This window comes from Gracilinanus agilis, chromosome 3, assembly GCF_016433145.1.
Source record: "Gracilinanus agilis isolate LMUSP501 chromosome 3, AgileGrace, whole genome shotgun sequence".
In the NCBI taxonomy this organism is placed as follows: domain Eukaryota; kingdom Metazoa; phylum Chordata; class Mammalia; order Didelphimorphia; family Didelphidae; genus Gracilinanus; species Gracilinanus agilis.
Window position 1 is genome coordinate 42,433,723 of NC_058132.1, and position 18,730 is coordinate 42,452,452.

Genomic DNA, 18,730 nt, shown 5'->3' on the forward strand with positions numbered 1-18,730 from the left:
TTGCTGCTAGTAGAAAAGTCTATTACAATTGATTGTGACATAATGTATCAGTTTCTGTGTACAGTGTTCACCTCAAAAGGACAAGAGTCAAAGTAGGATGAGTGAGGAGGCTCTCCCATGGAACACAACATGAAAAGTAGGGAGGGAGAGAGAGACAGAGAGAGAGAGAGAGAGAGAGAGAGAGAGAGAGAGAGAGAGAGAGAGAGAGAGAGAGAGAGGGAGGTGAACACAAGCAATGAATGGGTGCAGACTCAGAAGCAATGAATCAGCTCATTTGTGCTCAGGGTGGAAGAAGAGGACGATGCAACCTCTTATACATTAAGACGTGCTGTGCTGTTGGTCAGCGGAAGTGTTCCACTTAAAAAGCAAAACCACCTCCAGAAAATACTGAATAGAAACCAGCAACACAAGACCAGCTTGTGTTGTATTTCCGGTTATTAATACAGTCTGAAGTTTATAAAAACAAAAACAACCACAACAAAAAAACCAGCCCACCCACCCAAATGAGAAGGGATTCTGGATCTCGGTCACTGTTTCCTTTTTGGCTATCAATGATGACAGTGTGAACACTTTGGTGCCTTTCCATCTGGGAGAGGCTAATGCATCCCACTGCCTCGGGGAGAGAAATTGGTATTTTTTTCCTGTAATGTGCTGTTTTAGTGCGTAAAAAAGAATTCAGAAGGCACCATGAAGGAAATTTAAAAATCTACTTTTATGTGATGTCACTTACTCATTTTGCTTTCTTTTCATTTTTCCAAGTGTGAGCTATGTCTAGGTAGTATAATGTTTCCCAAATGAGCTTTTAGGAGAAGCCAATCAGACTTTGTGATGAAACGGGCTGGTACACTCCAGCCTGTGTTCCTTGCATAAGGAGGCCCAGGTTTCTGGGGAAAAGTCAAACTCGAAAAAAAGAAAAAAGAAAAAAATAATCAAATGTCAGAAAACCCGCCCCCCCCTCCCACTAAACAGAACCTGTGGTGGTTCTGAATGAAACAATACTGTACCTTTCACTTTGCTCAGTTTTCAGTCTGGCAGCACAGTCTCATTTCTCCAGCTTGTATTTTTTTTTAATTACTCTGAATATATATATATATTACTCTAAGATAGTAACTATTGGTTAACCTTGCAACTATGGTTATACCACAAGTTCCTATATAGATATATATATAGATATATATAGATATAGATATATAGATATGTTTCCCCACCCCCCAACATCACATCTTTAAATTATATAGACTTGAATAGAAAGACTTTTCTCCAAAAGAAAACCGAGGGATGCTCATAACAACACCTTACAGTTGATTCACCATTTTCTCTTCAAGACCGAGACTCGAGCTGTTTACTTTGCCACAAGAGACCTCTGGCAGGCCTCAACCGCCCTGAAGATGCCCCGGAGGGCCCAGCCCCACTGGGCCGCTCTCTGTGCCCGTTGCTGAATGATACTCCCCGAGTCTAGGGGGAAACCACGTAGGACAGATGCTTGCGCTTCCCCTGGCCCTCGAGGTCTGTTTTAGCTTTGGAGTCCAGCTTTTCCGTCACCGCAGCCGTCCTGCAGTCGCTGGATGGCAGCTGTCCGTGGGCACTCGCACTGCTCTCTTCCGTTTCCCTAAAGAACTTCTCATATTTGTCCAGATACGGCGGCCTCTCGGGGAGCAGGTAATAATGCGTCGAGCTCACCTTCTTTCCGTTTTCGATGATGGGCAGAATGCAGGGCCCCTTGCCGGCAGAGCCCTCACTGTTCTGTCTCTGCAGCGCTTTGCTGCTCACGTACTTGGGGTCGGGGGCGAAGCTCTGCGTGGGGGGCATGACCCCGTTGAGGTAAGACGGGAGGCTCTTGGGGCTCGGCGTGCGGGAGTTGCTCCGTGATAGAGGTTCTCTGGGAGGCACTTTGGGAGGCCTGTCTTCATCGCTGTACGTGCTGGAAGTCACTTCGGCCGACCACCTTCTGTAGTCTGGCTTCACTGGCCGGGGAGGTATGGGCACCCTGGGGGGGACCTCTGGTTTATCTTCATCTGAATTGGGAGAAGCTCGAAGTAAGTGGCCGGACAGCCTGGAGGCCGGCTTGTGGAAGGATCCGGCCGGGCCGGAATGGGACCTGCGCAGTTTGCGGTGAGACTGCTGAAGGAGGCTGGGGGCCGAGCTCTGCCCGCTCCCATTCTGCTCGGACACCCACCTCCCGTCCTCTGCGGCAGGGGCGGCCGGGCTGTCAAAATAGGCGTAGTTGACCTGCCCGCACCCCCGGAAGCTCCGCCTGCTGGGAACCCCATATTTGAAGATAGAAAGGGTGCAGTCTTCTAAGAGGAAGTCTGTGTCGGAGCTAGTTAAGAACTCCACCTCGCAGTCCGTGTCATCCGGAGAAAGGTCCTCCGAGATGGGCAGCGGCGGGAGAGGCCGGGAACCCCGCTCACACGCAGTCACCGAGGAGAACGGAGAAGGCCCGTTTTTTATGGGGGTCAGGGGGGGGCTTTTGGAAGCAGCACAAACCCCATTCACGGAGAGCTTCTTAATGCCACAAACCAGCCGGTCCTCTTCACTCTTCCCGAAGGGATCACTCGGGGGGATGATGAGAGGAGGCAAGGCAGGCTTCATCTGCGACGGAGTCCGGAAACAGTTTTCGGCAAAGCAGTGGCCGTTCACTGGGACGGGCTTGGAAATGGGCCCTGGAACAAAGGGGAGACGTGAATACGAGGGGGGGTTCTCCCCCGGGACGGGGGCCCCCCAGCCCTCTGACAGCTTTCTGCCTAACCAGCTGCCTCAGCTGGGGAGACCCTGAGAGCCGCGGGGCGCTCTTGGGGGTCATTAGAGAATGGCAGGGGGTTCCTGCGAAGGACCTGGCTCTGCCTCTCCTCTGGGACAGGTGCAGGTGCACGCCCACAGCGCTCAGGTGAAGTGGGTGACGTGGGGCAGCTCCGAGCGGCGCGTAATTTAGGGCAGCGCCACGCCGTGCCAGCCTCGCCACTTCAGAAGGGTGACACCACGAGGGGCCGAGGGCAGGAGGGAGACAAGGCCCGGCCTTTACCCGACGAGGGATGGTCACCCCAAGTGCTTTCTCTCACCACTGCCCCCCACAGCTCCCAGCCTGGCCCAGGCCAGGCCCTTCCCCCTCCTTGGCTTCCTTGGCTCAGTCGGGTCACAGCTGGGCTCTGAGAGCCTCAGACTTTGTGCCCTGAGTGGCTACAGCAATGAGGACGGCGGCTGCTTCCCGCTGGCTTTGCCACTAGAGGTCAGGCGACCGTTTCTAATGACTCAGAACGTTCCTCATTTCTGACAGGAGGCCGGCGCCAGGCCTCACCCCAAACCTCACCCCCAAATGCTTCGTGCCACAGACTCCAACTTTCAAGGTAGATACATACCAAAGGTTGTTAGGTGCTGCTGCGTGGTGGAATTCAGGTTGTAGGCCATGGTTATTGGGTCAATATTTAAAAAGTTGCTAAAAAGAAAAACATGTCTCGGTTAGTGACAAAAAAGCCATCCCAGCACACGGTGTCTCCTTTAAAGAAAACAACGGCGAGGGGGAGCTGGGCTCAGACAGGCCTCAGGCACGAGGCCGCCTGGGAGGAGGCTCCATCCCCACTTACTTCTCAAAGCCTCGGCGACCTCCCCAGCAGCTCTTCAGGCTTCCCATGGCCTGGCCATTCCGCAGAAATCCGCTCTTCAATGGCACTCTGATTTCCTGAGCAGCAACGCCTGCTGTGGACATGGTGCTTACTCTGCAGCCACGACGACCGTCTGGGAGCTTCGGGAGCCCGGGGATTCTCAGTTAATGGGCAGCTTTCATTCCCTTGTGGGGGAGAGAGAGAAGTGAGGAAGGGAGCACCCGCCAAACACCACCTGCCTTCTTCCAAGGTTCCGGAATGTTCCAGGGACAAAGTGGTTCGTTGAATTCCCAAGAACTGCTAGACAAGAAGTATTTCCTGGGACTAATTTAGCAACCAAAACGAGCAGAATAAGGGTAAGAGAGACTCTGTGGGGAGACCCCAGCCCAGGCCTCAAAACGCTTCAACAACAAAGGGAGGAACCAGGGAGAGAGCAGGTGCCAACAGAAGCAGGCCTGACTGTGGCACGGCGGCTGGCGCTCCCTGCGAGCCAAGGCACACAACCCCCCCTGTGCCCAGATCAGAGACGCAGAAGTCCATCCTACCCTCTTCCTCCTCTCCAACCACCCACACCTCTGCAGAAAGCCGATATGGAAAAGGTCTTTCACTTTGACATCATGGAAATAATTTTTTCAAGACTGGTGCTGGGCAGGAAGAGCCGTGTTCAAATCCTACCTCAGATACCTGCTGACTGTGTGACCCTGCACAAGTCCTCTCTGGGCCCCAGCTTTCTTAGCTATGAAGTGGACACCAGGCCCTGAAAGGTCCACTCCAACACTAATCTGACACTAAGACCTGATGTTTAAATTAAAGACACAAGACTGATTTAAAGTACGGCCCAGAGAGAGGGGACGTATCCACTTATTTCCTTACTTAAGACTGTTGGGGTTCAGTCATTTTCAATCATGTCCTCTTTTCCACGATCCCATCTGGGGTTTTCTTGGCAAAAGATTCTGGAAGGTTTGCCATTTCCTTCTCCAGCTCATTTGACAGAAGGAAATGGAGGCAAAAAGGGCAAAGTGACTTGCCCAGGGTCACATAGCTAGAAGTGTCTTCCTGATTCCTGGCCCAGCTTGACTTCAGCCACCAAGGGCCATTCCTGTGGCCCCCTCCTCTCCAGGCTCCCGTGAAAATCAAGTTTTGCCAGTCGAGTGGCTTCGGAGGAGCTCTCCTCTGCAGGGACCTACTCCCTGCTCGCTCCGCTCCCCTCCCCCTCTTTCAAAGAAAACCACACACATGTCAAAGAACATTCTTCACATTCTCCTGGGGGGGACTGCTGGAGAATTCAAGCCTTGTCTAGCTCAAAGGCATGAATTACGTCGGATGTAAGTAAACTTTGCCTAATCCTGGGGTTCCTGAACTTAAGGCTACCCTTTACTAACTAATCCCATGCCTGGGGTCCCACTCACAGCCCAACTTGCCCCGTCCTCCTGTCGTTCCCCAAATCGTCTGTTCAAGTTCTCTGATTACCTGGAAGGCAGTTTTATCCTCCTAGTAAGAAACTCAAGTCCATCTGATTATCAACAAACAATTTATTGAGCACCAGTCACGTGCCATCATTTCACCTAGAGGTCTTACAAACTTCCCAGACTTCCTTCCTGACGGAAGAACGACAGGTACATTGGTGTTCACGAGTCACAAACTCTAACAGGCCGGCCTTGGGTACGATTTCCAGAAATCACTGACAAGGGATAGAGAGCTGTGGCTGGAGGCCCTGGGTCCAAATCGGACCTCACACACTTCACAGCTAGGTGACCCTGGGTAAGTCTCGAATCCCTCCCCCATGGGCTATCCCTTGCAAAAAAGGAGAGAAAAGAACTCAGTGACAAAGCAGCTGAGAGCCTTGGCTCCCGCACCTCGCTCTCAAGGAAGCTTTCCCATGCGTGCTCGCTGCTGGGCGAGGGGAGAGGCACAGTAGATCCTTCTTCCTCCGTTTCATCTGCACCCCAAGGAACCCCACTGCCTTTGTCTGTCACTCCAAAGGGACTCTGGGCTTCTGCTGGGCCAGCTTGTTCATTGCTCGTTCTGGGCAAATGTGGGTTTTTCCATTGACTATTTCTTATTATCCTTGAGTCAAAGGAGGCTGCAAAAAGCCACCAGCAGCGCCCATGTCTGTTCTGGGAGCAGCTGTCAGCACATTAGGCCTAAGTAGTCAGATGGTGGTTTTTCGAAGCATGCTACAAGCACTGGCAAGACCCTGGGGAAAGTCTACAGATTGTGGTAATATAAAAATGAAAGGCCAGATAGGAAGGAGAGGATGGTATTTAAGTAGTTTGAAAGCACCCGTATGAAGATCCCTCATTGAGATTACAGGAAAAGGCCCTGGGCCATCGGAGAGGCCCAACCCCCACCTGTATGGCGGCCAACAAGCACTCCTGGTAATTACTGTGTGTCAGCCTCCTAATGCCATCTAAATCTTAGCTTTCAACAGAAGGATTGTGTAACGATTCCCTGTTCTGAAATTGCCTTGGAATTTTCGGCTTCTATTTCAATGGACACTTCAAACTATTTACACATTCTAGGAAAAGTTATTTTTCAATCATTGTTCCCATCACCTACTTGTTAGCTTTCTGAAGGGAAAAAATGTTTTCTATATAAAAGAATTGTATTCAGCGAGCCAGCTCCCTCCTAACCACAATAGTGTCTTTGTGTATTCATAGAAGGCTGACCTGCCTCTACATTTCAATGGGGAATTGTGAATGGGCCCGGTTATGAAACTGTCCGAACTTCCTACTTGCTTGAATGGCAGACGTGAGGAAGGCAATATAATGGCATGTTCTCCTCAAATGGAAAATAGCCTCAGATTGTGGACTCAAAAGGGCAACGTGCCACATGTGAAGAGACAAACAATTTCATTTGTGTTCATCAAAGATTATAATAAGCTCCCCAGGGTCGTGGCCATATCTCACACCCCCCCCTGCGCCTCCCAAATCCCTCTGTGGCACCTAGCACACAGGAACTAAATAAATACATCAAAAGGGGAACCCACGTAGTGGGTGGAACGATGGACCTGGACTTGGGAGGTCCTGGGTTCATATCTGACCTTAAGACACATGCTAGTTGTGTGACCCTGGCAAGTCCCTTAACCCCAACTGCCAAGCACTTTACCACTCTTCTGTCTTAGAATCGATATCAACTCTAGAAAGTAAAGGTTTAAAAGAATGAAACAGATGGAAAAGACCTCAGTGATCATCTAATACAAAGTCCTCATTTGGCCTACAGAGAGGTTAAGGGACTTCCAGATCATTTAGCAGGTGGGCTGGCATGCAAAACTCAAGCCTTCCTAGTCTTCCCTGCATCTTGTGAACACTCTTTCCATGATACCAACCGAGGCCAGGAAATCTGTGCGCCTACTAAACCTTCTCTTCTAATGGACATAAGTCAAAAAAGATGAATTTCAAATTCTGTAAAGTAGTGATCTCATGCAGTTTGTTCAATTAACATTCACCAAGGAGCGTTCCTAAATGGTTCAGTTTCCAGTTTAGTTCTGGTTTACACTATCCACATCCAGAGGAAGAACTGTGGGAGTAGAAGCACAGAAGAAAGACAATTGTTTGATCATATGGGTCGATGGAGATAGGATTGGGGATGTAGATGCTAAACAATCACCCTAATGGAAATAGATCTTGATCAATGACACATGTAAAACCCAGTGGAATTGCTTATTGGCTACAAGAGGAGATGGGGAGAGGGAAAGAATAGGAATCATGCAAAAAATATTCTAAATTATTTAATTAAATAAAATTTGCCAAATCCAATTTAGTTTTGGTTTAGAAACAAAGAAAATGTTTAAAAAAGATCTTTGCAGGGAAATTACCACCTGAAATAAATGAGTGAAATTCTATTGCTATGAAATACCCCCAAAAGGATTCGATATGTTGGGAAGCATAATCAAGGCCTCGACCCAAATAACTGAGGGTACAAAAACTCTAGCTTCCTAAAAATTAGCCAACTAATCTTGAACCTTTGATGAGGTGTTAAAAGTCCAGCAGACACCAAGGTTAAATACTCTCTCTCTCAGCTTTTGCACTTCATAGGTGGTCAGCTGGAAGGGGCTCTTTGGGTCCTTGGAGGCAAAGGGACTCGCCCCTGGTCACCTTAGGGAGCTGACCCCAAACCCAGGGCTGCTTCTACCACACCATACTCTTTTCTGCCATTGTTACATGTTCAGAAAGGCCTACATGAGGGAAGTACCACATAATTAAGGCCAAATTAAAAGAAAATTTGCTTCCCATTTTGCCTCTTTTAAAAATAATTACCATACTAAGGCTCACTGGTTTGGATGAATAACTTTACTGCAGCTCATGGAGCCCCAGATGTTGAGGGGACCCAGGGAAAGTTTAGATGGTTTTAAGCGGATATTAATGATTAGCATTGGAAAAGGGAGGCTTTTCAAGTATTAAGGGGTAACAACTCTTGGCAGCACTGATGCATGAAACTCACCTGCTGATTCTATTTTTGAACTGATTTTCCAAATCATACAAACGTAATATTTTTGTAGACTGAGTCATAGTACATGACTTAAACAGGCTCTACTTAGAGTCTACTATTTCCATTGCTGAATATTAGGTTATTTGTAGAAATCAGAAGGTACTTCAAAGGTCATTTCTTGCTAAGTGAATTTCAAGCTTCCCTAATCTTTCACTTCCTAGTAATAATAAACAAATATAAAAGGTATTACTATGAATGCTTTACAATTTACAAAGAGCTTTCACTGGATCCATTCAAACATCTATTAAGCCACTAGGATATTGCAAAGAGGTATTCTAAGCACTGGGGATTGAAGCAAAGATGAGTAAAATACCACCACAGGCTTTCAAGAAGTTTACAATCTAATCTATCAAAAGTATAAACTGTAGCATTTCAGGTCTACAATGGGAATTAGGAGATTGGTAAAGTAGTGCTCACTAGCAGCTGGGGAATATTTAGGAGAAAGCTTCAGGGAGTGGTCAGCAGCTGGGCCAGCATCTGGGGAGTGGCTACAAACCCCAATTCATGAAGGCAATGGAATATATTTGTTCTGCAGGAAACAAAGAATATGATGAATACAAAGAAGCCTGGAAAGACTTAGAAGAAGTGGATACAAAATGAAGCAGGCAGAACCAGGAAAAACAAGGTTCACATAATGACTGCATAGTAAAAAGGAAAAAAAAAATGCACAAAATGCTACACTGTGGTTAGGGGCTGCTAGGTAGTGCAGTGGATATAGCTCTGGACTCCAAAAGTCAGGAAGACTCATCGTCCCAAGTTCAAATCTGACCTCAGATACTTCCTAACTGTGATCATGGGCAATTTACTTCACCCTGTTGACCTCAGTTTCCTCATCTGGAAAAGGTAATGGCAAACCACTCCAGAGTCTTTGACAAGAAAATGCCAAATGGGGGCACAAAAAGTTGGACAAGCCTGTAAAAGACTAAACAACCACCACACTGGTTATGACAACCTCGCTGAGTCCTAAAGAAGAGAAAGTGCAGCTCCTTCCATTCTTGTAGAGGTGGGGGGCTCAGGAAGCAGAACACTGCCTGCACGCCCTGAATCCATGGGTGTGCTGCCTCTCTGTTATAGATGAATGGCTCTCTGGGGCACAGGGAGGTGAGTAATAAGAGAAATTAAAGTCACATAAAAATCAAGTCATTTCAAAAATCAAGAAATGCTAAAAATGCTAAAAAACGCTTCACTGGGCAGGTGGTGAAGAGTGTGTAAAGGCAGGAGAGGACTGGAAGGAGGCAGAATGCCCCCTTCCTCCTGGGGCATGGATTCAGAGCTAGAAAGAAAAGGCTGCTGCCCGGTGGTGACCTAATCAAAGTCTTCTGTTTCACAGATGAGGAAACTGAGGTCTGGAGTGTGTTAAAGAGGCTTACTCAAAGCCACAGAGGTAGTAGATGGCAGAACTGGGATTTACCCCCAATTTTCTGGCTCTATATAATGTTCTCTCCATTATCCCAAGCTGCTGCCTCCTTGAAGTAATTTCACCGGAAGAAAATACTAACATAAGCCTGCTCCTCTGCACCCACTTGAAAAAGATCTAGTTTAGGTTTATTGTCTTTAGGAAACCCCTTTGTGAAGAAGGAACTGACATTACTTTAAGACCGGTAACCCAGATTTGCTCACCTTGCCACCTGATCTCATTAATGAATCTCGGCAGCAATTGGGAGGGGGAGGGGCACATTTTTGTCATACAACTCATCCAGTTCGGCCCAGTGCTTCCTTATTTGAAAGTGTGATGTAATTTCCTTTTTCAATCTGGTTTTAGAACCTGATTTCTGTTTATTCAGGGAGAAAAATGGTCTCCTCAGACTTTTTAAACATTTATCTATAAAACTATTTCAGATACTTAGCGTAGCATAGCCACATCTCAGAAGGTGGAAGGAACTTCTACAGAAAAGAAATCCAAGAGGCTTTGCATGTGACAAATTCCATGGTTTTTTGGCTTCTATGAGGCTGATGAATGCTGAGCCACTGCTTAATTGTAGGAGGCTCCAGATATGAGCAGTGCTTCTCATTCATATCTGATCTCTAAAAGCACCTGTTTATTACTGAATCTGAAGGTCTCTCAGGTACGGTCAAGAGCCTGTTGGTTGTCTTTAATCTTAGAAAGGATATTCAATGCCCCTTATTTGTAGAGTACTTTCTAATCTGCAAAACTCTTTCTTCATAATAACCCTGAAATACAGGCAAGATGATTATTCTCATCCTGCAAATGTTTCTTCATTTGGCTCCACGGCTCAGAGGTTTATAGATTATACTGATGGTCACACTGGTTTGTTTCAGTGGTGTCCAATTCTTCATGACCCCATCTGGGACTTTCTTGGCAAAGATCCTGGAGTGGTTTACCATTTCCTTCTCCAGCTTATTTTACAGATGAGGAAATGGAGGTAACCAGGGTAAAGTGGCTTGCCCAGGGTCACACATCGAGCAAGCACATGAAGCTGGATCTGAACTCATGAAGATGAGTCTTCCTGACCCCAGGTCTGGTGCTCTAGCCACCCACTGTGCCATCTATCTGGATACCCAAAAACTCAAAAGTTATTCTTTTGAAACCAATGTGAAGGCTCTTTAACCACACCACAAGCCCTATTCTAATTAGAATCTGGCTTACAGAAGATACGGTTATCACTTACAGTCGATCAGCTGAAACAGCTCTGAGTCTGATCTTCTATGAGGTTTTTTTCTTTTATCTAAGGGTTCTTAATCTGGGGTCCATTAACTTGGTTTTTAAAAATATTTTTATAACCATTTCAATGTCATTGGTTTCCTTGAAAATCCTTTGTGTTTATTTTTTGCATTTAAAAAACATGGCTCTGAGGAGGGATCTAGAGACTTCACCAGACACTACCTAAGGGGATCCAAGGCAAGTTAAGGTTAAGGGGTCCCATTTCAATGGGAGGCTAGCAGAAGCTTTGGGGAAGCAAATGGTTAAGGGGTCCCATTTCAATGGGAGGCTAGCAGAAGCTTTGGGGAAGCAAACCTAAAAGCTGAGTTACCAGAGAAATCTGCTATATAAGTCAGCTTCAAATGCCTGTCTATCTGCATTAAACAGGACTTAAATCCCTCTGTAGTACAGTGTTCCTCTGGTGGGGTGGAAGGGATCTCAGGATGCGGAAAATTTGCCAGGGAAGCCCAATTTCAGGCTGGTCTAACCCAGCAAGAAGGTTTCAAGTCCAGACCAGTGTGGGGCAGCAAGTCTATAATCCAAGGATCAACCTAGCTAAAGTGAGAAGCTAGACAATCCTTTCAGGTGCCATAGCCACTCAAGAAGGCCATCTAACGAAATCTGATAGGAATCTGGATCTGTCAGAGAAGGAAGTACCCAAATAGATGAAATCACAAATGCCTGAAATACAAGTTGTTACATCTGACAGATCCACAATGATCAGGAAGTCTTCACTTCTGATGATTTACACTTCAGCATTTATGAAGCTACTTTTTTCAGAGGTTTCAAAGGTTTTGTTCTGTTGCTGTTCAGTTGTTTTTTAGTCACATTCAACTCTTTGGGACCCCATTTGGGTTTTTTTGGGCAGAGATACTGGAGTGGTTTGTCATTTCCTTCTCCAGCTTGTTTTACAGATGAGCAAACTGAGGCAAATAGGGCAAAATGATTACTCCATGGTTATGCAACAAATAAGTGAGACTGAATTTGAACTCAGGAAGATGAATCTTCCTTCCTGACTCCAGGCCCATTGTTCTATCCACTACACCACCTAACTGACTAGAAAGTATTATCCAAAGTTTACAGATGGGAAACAGTGAGGCAAAGAAAGAAGGCCAAATCTCTTGCAAGCAAGAGACCACACATCAGGGCAAGAATTAGGAGGCAGAATTAATCCAAATTTAAAGATTCCCAAGTCTAATCATATAGTTTCTATGACAATTCTAAGAGATTTAAATCTAGAATGAGACATTTTGTTTGGGGAAATATTATAGACTAAGTGTTCATCAGGAAGAACTGGGTACAAATTTGTCATGAACTAGCAAGTGTCAATGGATGGATAACTTGCTTAACCCCTCTAGCTTCAGTTTCCTCATCTGCATAATGTATAAAATCCAAGTACCCATACCTCATGAAATTGTTAAGGCCTAAATGAAAATATATGTAAAGGGTCTTGAGAACTTCAAAGCACCATATGAAAACTGGCTATTATATTTTTAGTTTTCTTTTACTTCAAAGAAAAAAATGAAAAACTTAAAAAAAAAATAAAAAATCCAACCCTTCATTTGACCACTTTAATCAAGCCAACAGGTACTAGCAGTCCATTCTACGGCCTGTCATAGTCATTCTGCACTTCCATTAGGCCCAATCAAATGATTATCAAGCTGTACAAAGGACAGAACTAGATGATGGAATATATGTACTATGACTGCTGCATCAGCTTTCCTTTTTATTCAGAGCAGAGACGCCTTAAACAACCTGCTTCATCACTAGATTGTAAACTACTTGTGGGTAGGGGCTGGGTCTTATCATTCTTATCTTCTGCTCTTGTCCAGCACAACATTTTGCACACAGTGGTTGCTCGAGTCAATCAGAACAAAAAGTACAGAGGCAGGAATAGGCATAGGCTGTTAGGAATGGCTAATGGGCACGGGCCTTGACAGACTAAAGGATCCATTTGTTAATGTGATTAAATCCTTTTGAATTATATTATGGATTATAACAGGATGTAGACTTACATGACATATGGCCACAGACTTACATGGGCACAGACTTGGCCCAAGACCCTTGCTTAATTTGAGATTGTTGATACAAAGCCACTTGACCGATCCCCTTGGGTTATGTGATTTCTTAGCTGAGTCCCAAAGCAGATCTCTTCTTTCTGCCTTGCAGCTTCCTACATTCTCAGTGGGAAGGAGTCTGAGTTCTGCAGGACCCTTCACTCTTGGTAAGACCTAGCAGAGAATTCACTCTTTGGAATTTAGTCCTCTGAGAAGATATTTTATACTTACTAAGGATGGCAGGAACTCGTGAACATTTTTTCTGCATCTACAGAAGGCACAATTTTGATGGTAAATAGGAATTTTAAACTTAGCAATGCAAAACTGACTTGAACAACATTTGGTAGGCATTCAATTTCTTTCTATCCCTCGCCCTTTATTATGTTCATAATGTTTTGGTCTCTGCATGTACTAAAAAGGATAGCCTCTCATGGAATCTAAATTTTAATTAAAACAACTTAAAACACATTTCCCCTGAAATTTAAAAGCCATACTATAACATGCTCTCAACACAGGTTTGCCTTAGATCTTGTCTAACAGGGTTTAGTTACAATATGTATCAAGGAGCATCAGGCCTGGAGTCAGGAAGACTTGAATTCAGATCTGGTCTCAGACTAGGTGTATGACCCTGGGCAAGTCACTTAACTCTGTTAGCCTCAGTTTTCCTATTCCTAAGACGAAGAGAATGAAATGGAAAAACCATTGAAGTGTCTTTGCAAAGAAAACCCCAAAAGGGGACACAAAGAGTTGGATACAACTAAAAAAGTTAAAAAAAAAAAAAGAAAAAGAAAAAGAAATTCATTCTAACTCCATTTCACATTGTGGATCTCAAGTTCTGCAAAGTTCCTTTTAATGACCCCAAGTTTCACCCCTGAGACAAAGATTCATCTTTTTAATACCAGTGTTCTTCTAGTGAGGCCTGTCTGGTCTCCAAGTCATGGAATACTAGTCTCCAATGAAGCAGGAATTAAATGTCCCCCAAAGGGTAAAGGCAAGGTGCATGGTGCTATGACCAGGGTCCAATCAATGGATTTCAAGTAAGGAAGAAGTACACAGAGGAGGGTGCAAGAGGATGTCGGAGACATATGACCAGTATGGTGCTGGCTAGCTTTGCTGAATTGCTTTTTTCCTCCTTTGTCTTTTGAAAATCTGTAGTACAGGGATGCTGGGTCACTGAGGATGGGAGAGGCATATATCTGAAAATGAATCATTCAAATACAATTTCCCCCTACATGAATGACTAGAGAAAAAAATGAGCAAGTGCAATCATACAGTGAAAGCAAGGAGTAACAGATAAGACAGCCTGCATGTCCTATTGTTACTCACACAATGTGGAGAGAACATAGTAAGGCTGCCAGTGTGAATAAATATATGGAAGGATCAGAGTCCCTCAGGGATGAGTAGGCATGCTATAAACAAGTTGTGATTTTTCTCATCAATGACATGAACAGACTCCTCCTGGTCCTAGTTCTATTGATAAACACTTATTAGATTTCACTGAAGTATGATGACTGTGCCAAAGACTCATAATTTCTGGGAATGGGGGCCCAAAGAAGACTGAAGCTCTGTCCAGAACTTAGTTTTAGGGGTGAGGCTTTCCTTGGCCCAGAGAAGCTAAGCAACTCACCCCAGCTTACTCAGCTCACAGACTGCGACAGGATCTGAATCTAGGTCTTCCTGTCTCCAAGGCCAGCCAGCCCCCTCTCCACCTCTCTACCATATCATGCTTTAATGTGGTTAAATTCAGACTATGGACACAGGGGAGAAAATTGTGATTAAGAAACCTGACAACTTGTTAGTCTCTGGGTTTCTCTCACTCCCACAATGATTTTAGAAGATCTGTCACAAGTGCATAACATTTAAAGATGCTAACACTTGTTCACAATGACCTGTCAGCCAACTTTTTGCCCTAAATTAAATTTAGTACAAGGTCTAAAGCCTAACAAAAAACAGTATTTTAAATAAGGGAAAAAAAACCACTAATAAATTACTATTCGACAATTTCCTCTGAGCACATTTTTGTGGCAAAAAGAATTTAGTGGCCTGTGGATGTGATGGTCACTACAGGACAAGAATACTTAATAGAGCTCGAACACAGAGCTATAACGTCAAACTGCACCCACACCAGTTAAACAGCCCGGGACTAATGTTATTTAATAGGTGCACGGGCACACTCTATGTTCCAGAACTGTCAGTGTGATGATGTTAGAGGTTAAAAGGATTTTGGAAACATATGAATGGCAAGGGATTTAGGATTTAGATTTACTTTGCTCCATGCACCACCCCCCAAGTTATTATAGAGTTGCAGGAATCTACTTTGCTTCAGTAATTTACTTCAGTAAAATCTCAAAAGACTAAAATCCAAAGGATAAGGTAACCAACCAAGGAAACATGCATGATTTCATTTGACATTCACAACTAGCCCAGGTGGTAGCAGAACAGTCCCTAAAATTCAGCTTTTCTGCCTCTGGGGTCTCATGTTCTTTCCATTAGAACACAGAGCCTCACATTTGGAAAAAATACCTTCTTCCTACTAGGGATTTGGGCCATTTATCCATATAACATTCTTTTTTTTAAAAATCCTTATAACATTCTTGTTGTAGATGATGAAAATGTGTTTGAGGAAGGTTAAGTGAAAACTGGCTGAGACCACAAAGCAACTGATAGAAGCCTTCAAGGCAGAGCTACAAAGAAATGTTTCACTTCATAAACTCAGCAAGTGACTAAGTGCACAGAAAAGTCAGGCCTGGAAATGGGAGGTCTTGGGTTCAAATCCAGCCTCAGACACTCCCTAGCTATGTGACCCTGGGCAAGTCACTTAACCTCATTGCCTGCTTTTCTGACTTTGAACCAATATACAGTATTGATTCTAAGATGGAAGGTAAGGATTTTAAAGGGGGGAAGGGAAAGCAAGGATATATGATTATAAGCAGTATACAGCTAAAGGGCACAGTGGACAGAACACCAGGCCTGGAACTCAGGAATCCTGAATTCAAATCTGGACTCAGACATTTCCTAGCTGTGTGACCCTGGGCAAGTCACTTAACCCCAAATGCCAACAAATAAATAAATAAATAAACAAACAAACAAACAAACAAACAAACAAGCAAACAAACAAATAAATAAATATTTAAATTTGGTATGCTGCCCACATTAAGATTTCTCCCTGTAATCATAGATTTAGAGCCGGGAGAGGCCATCTAGTTCAACCCACATGCTTTAGAGATGAGGAAACTGAGGCAGAAAGAGGTTGAGTTATGAGCCAAAGGCACGAGGGGCAGAACTGGACTTGGAATCCCAAATCCTTGGACTCCCTGATCCAGACTACTTTCCACTGTTCAATACTGCTTCTAGGTCTATCCTGACTAGACTAGTCACTTACATTAGAGACCCTGAAATCACCTGTTTGATCTGCTGCTAAAAGCCTATATTTATGTTATGTGAATAATGCCAGAATAACACAAGGACACTGTGTTTATCTAGGGAGTTATTCATTAGCTTTTGTGAAACCCTGCCAAACCTCCCTGCCAAAGTGTGTTCAACTAATTCTGATGATGGAGCATCCTTCCCAATGATTGGGATTTAACAGCAGTGTTGTTTCCTCAGTGTAGATACTAAGCAGATGACATTCCAATTCCTGGAATTACCCTCAGCACCACCTTCCCTGGTTCCCTTGGTTCACCCTCTACAGCAACCTGGCGGCATGCAGACAATCAAGTCCATTTCAAGCATGCTAATTTGCACCTGTAATTTCAGGAACTTGCCTTTAAAGCTACTATTAGTGTGACCAAAAAGGAAGGAAGCATCAACCCAGTTTAAACTTCTCTGAAACAATAATAGCGTTTTCACACCAAAATCAAGATAAAGGTTTTTCTACAGTAGGAATGAGCCCTCACACAAGTAATCCATGCTTTCTGTGATCAAAGCCAGTTGTCTTTACCTACTTGTTATAGTCAGAAATCTCTCAAGAACTGGCTCATCAAATAAAGGAATATACTTTGGCTCTGGGGTCAGGTGCTGTCCTTTCTCTTTTACCTCATGTATAATTTTTTTTTCACATATAATTTTTTTCAAAAAATATTTATTGAGTTATCTACTCTCTGGGGGTACTGTGCAGGACACAAAGACCAAGACACAGTCCTGGGCCTCAGGGAGTTTACCATCCAGTAGATCTGATAAATTATATAATTTGTTGGTCCAACACCTCCAATCCCTTCCTCTTGGACACAATTAAAAGTAAATGCATGCATGAATTGAGCTGAATGATGGGTACTGAATGCTAATGTCAAAGACACATGATAAAGACTGTATTTATTTGTGTTCAAATTTGCTGTTATCTGGGAATGATCTTGGGTTAGTAGCATACAGGAATCAAACGAGAGTCAGCATGTTAATACAGCCAGCTCCTTTTGCTTTGGTCTCCTGCCAAATTTGGTAGTTGTAGCTGAAAATGACATTCTAGCTCCAGGGAGGGCAATGTGCATGTCCTGCTTAAGAATAATTTCTGCCTAAAATTGCATTATTGAAGAAATGTAAACAGAAATGCAATCAAGAAAAGGAACAGAGTTTGGTGCTCCAGTTTCCTCAAAAATACTTCATGCTGACTGCTTTCTTGTAGCAGAATTACTTAAGCTTAAAGCTAGCTAGGTACTTGCTCTCCTGAAGAAAGGAAGAGGGGAAAAAAAAAAAAGAATTTAAACCTCACCTTTCTTCACCCCTGACAGTTGCCTAGAAACCAGTCCTGCCCTACCTGTGTTACAGGTGTACCTAAAGTCACCAACACACCTCCTTTAAAGCTACAGTCTCTTTTCTGACTACACTCAAGTTTATGACTAACAATCTATTCATATGTTATCAAGTAAGAGGCTTGTTTCTTTCAAGCAATGATGAAATACTAATAAAGACTTAGCAAGCACCAATAGTGCACCAATCATAGTAGTCATCTAATTTGTACAAGGTTATGGACCTAAAGACATTGTTTTCTATATAAACACAGAAAACACACAATACACCGATAATCGCCCGCTTGGGGTGTAACAACATCTCCCTAACTCTATTCTTTCTGAATCACATACAGTGCCTGGGAAATATTTAGGAAAAGAATCAGAGAGCCACTAAAATAGCACTTGCTGGACCATGAAGGGGTTAGGGAGTTGGGGGACTGGAGGTTCACAGAACTCTCAGTCCAGGAAACGTGAACAGAGATTCCTGAAGCTGATCCTGAATTCAATCAGGAGCAATCACGCGCAGGCAATTACCAAATGCCTCCCAGCGGCCTCCCACCAAAGCTTTCAAGGTAGGATTTATGGGCTATAAGCCATTTTTACCACTGTCTAACGCTATAAATAAAACAGTTCTGACGCAAAAATAAGAATAATAACCCAATGACAAAAACCCTCGACCCGCTAGTCACTGACGGAGGGAGGAAGCCTAAGGAAAGCAGGATCCAAGGGGACCAGCCCAAGCCAGAAAGAAGGTGCTGACCCTCTCCAGCCTGGGGAAGGAGAAGTGCGTTTGGAGTCCGGGTCGCCCAGGTCAGGGCAGTACCCTCCAGTCCTCAGTTTCCCCGTCTGTAAAATGAGGGGGCTGGACGGATGAGATGCAGTGGCGGGGGTGTCGGTGCAAGGCTGTGCAAGGCTGCACGGGCTGCACCAGAACAATGGTCAATGGAATGAAAGGAGAGCCCGGGAAGGCGCACCGGGGCTCCAGCCGCAGCCTCGGCTGGGGGCCGGCTCCGCGCGTGCGCACTCGGCTCCGCGCGACCCCCCCCCCACCTCTTTCATCTCACACATCTGGATGGAGACCCCCCTTCCACATCTGGAGGGAAGTCCGCGCCGCCAGGCCCCGCGTTCTTCCCTCCCCGCGCAGAGGCCGCCCCCTCCTCCTCCCGGGGCCACCCCCGCCCTCCAGTCCCGACCTCC

General features: G+C 44.9%; 1 protein-coding gene across 1 annotated transcript in view; it reads right to left on the reverse strand.

Annotated features, from left to right (window-relative positions):
* Positions 1 to 1,178: 1,178 nt before the first annotated feature.
* The window catches only part of ERRFI1 (ERBB receptor feedback inhibitor 1), a 22,696-nt gene continuing 5,144 nt past the window's right edge, over positions 1,179 to 18,730 (reverse strand). Inside the window, exons 2-4 of the mRNA XM_044667677.1 lie at positions 3,582 to 3,784; positions 3,357 to 3,433; positions 1,179 to 2,663 (exon numbers count right to left, since the gene is read on the reverse strand). Coding sequence (XP_044523612.1) covers positions 1,456 to 2,663; positions 3,357 to 3,433; positions 3,582 to 3,703 — 1,407 coding nt within the window. The 5' untranslated portion in view covers positions 3,704 to 3,784 and the 3' untranslated portion in view covers positions 1,179 to 1,455. The remainder of the gene's footprint in view (positions 2,664 to 3,356; positions 3,434 to 3,581; positions 3,785 to 18,730) is intronic.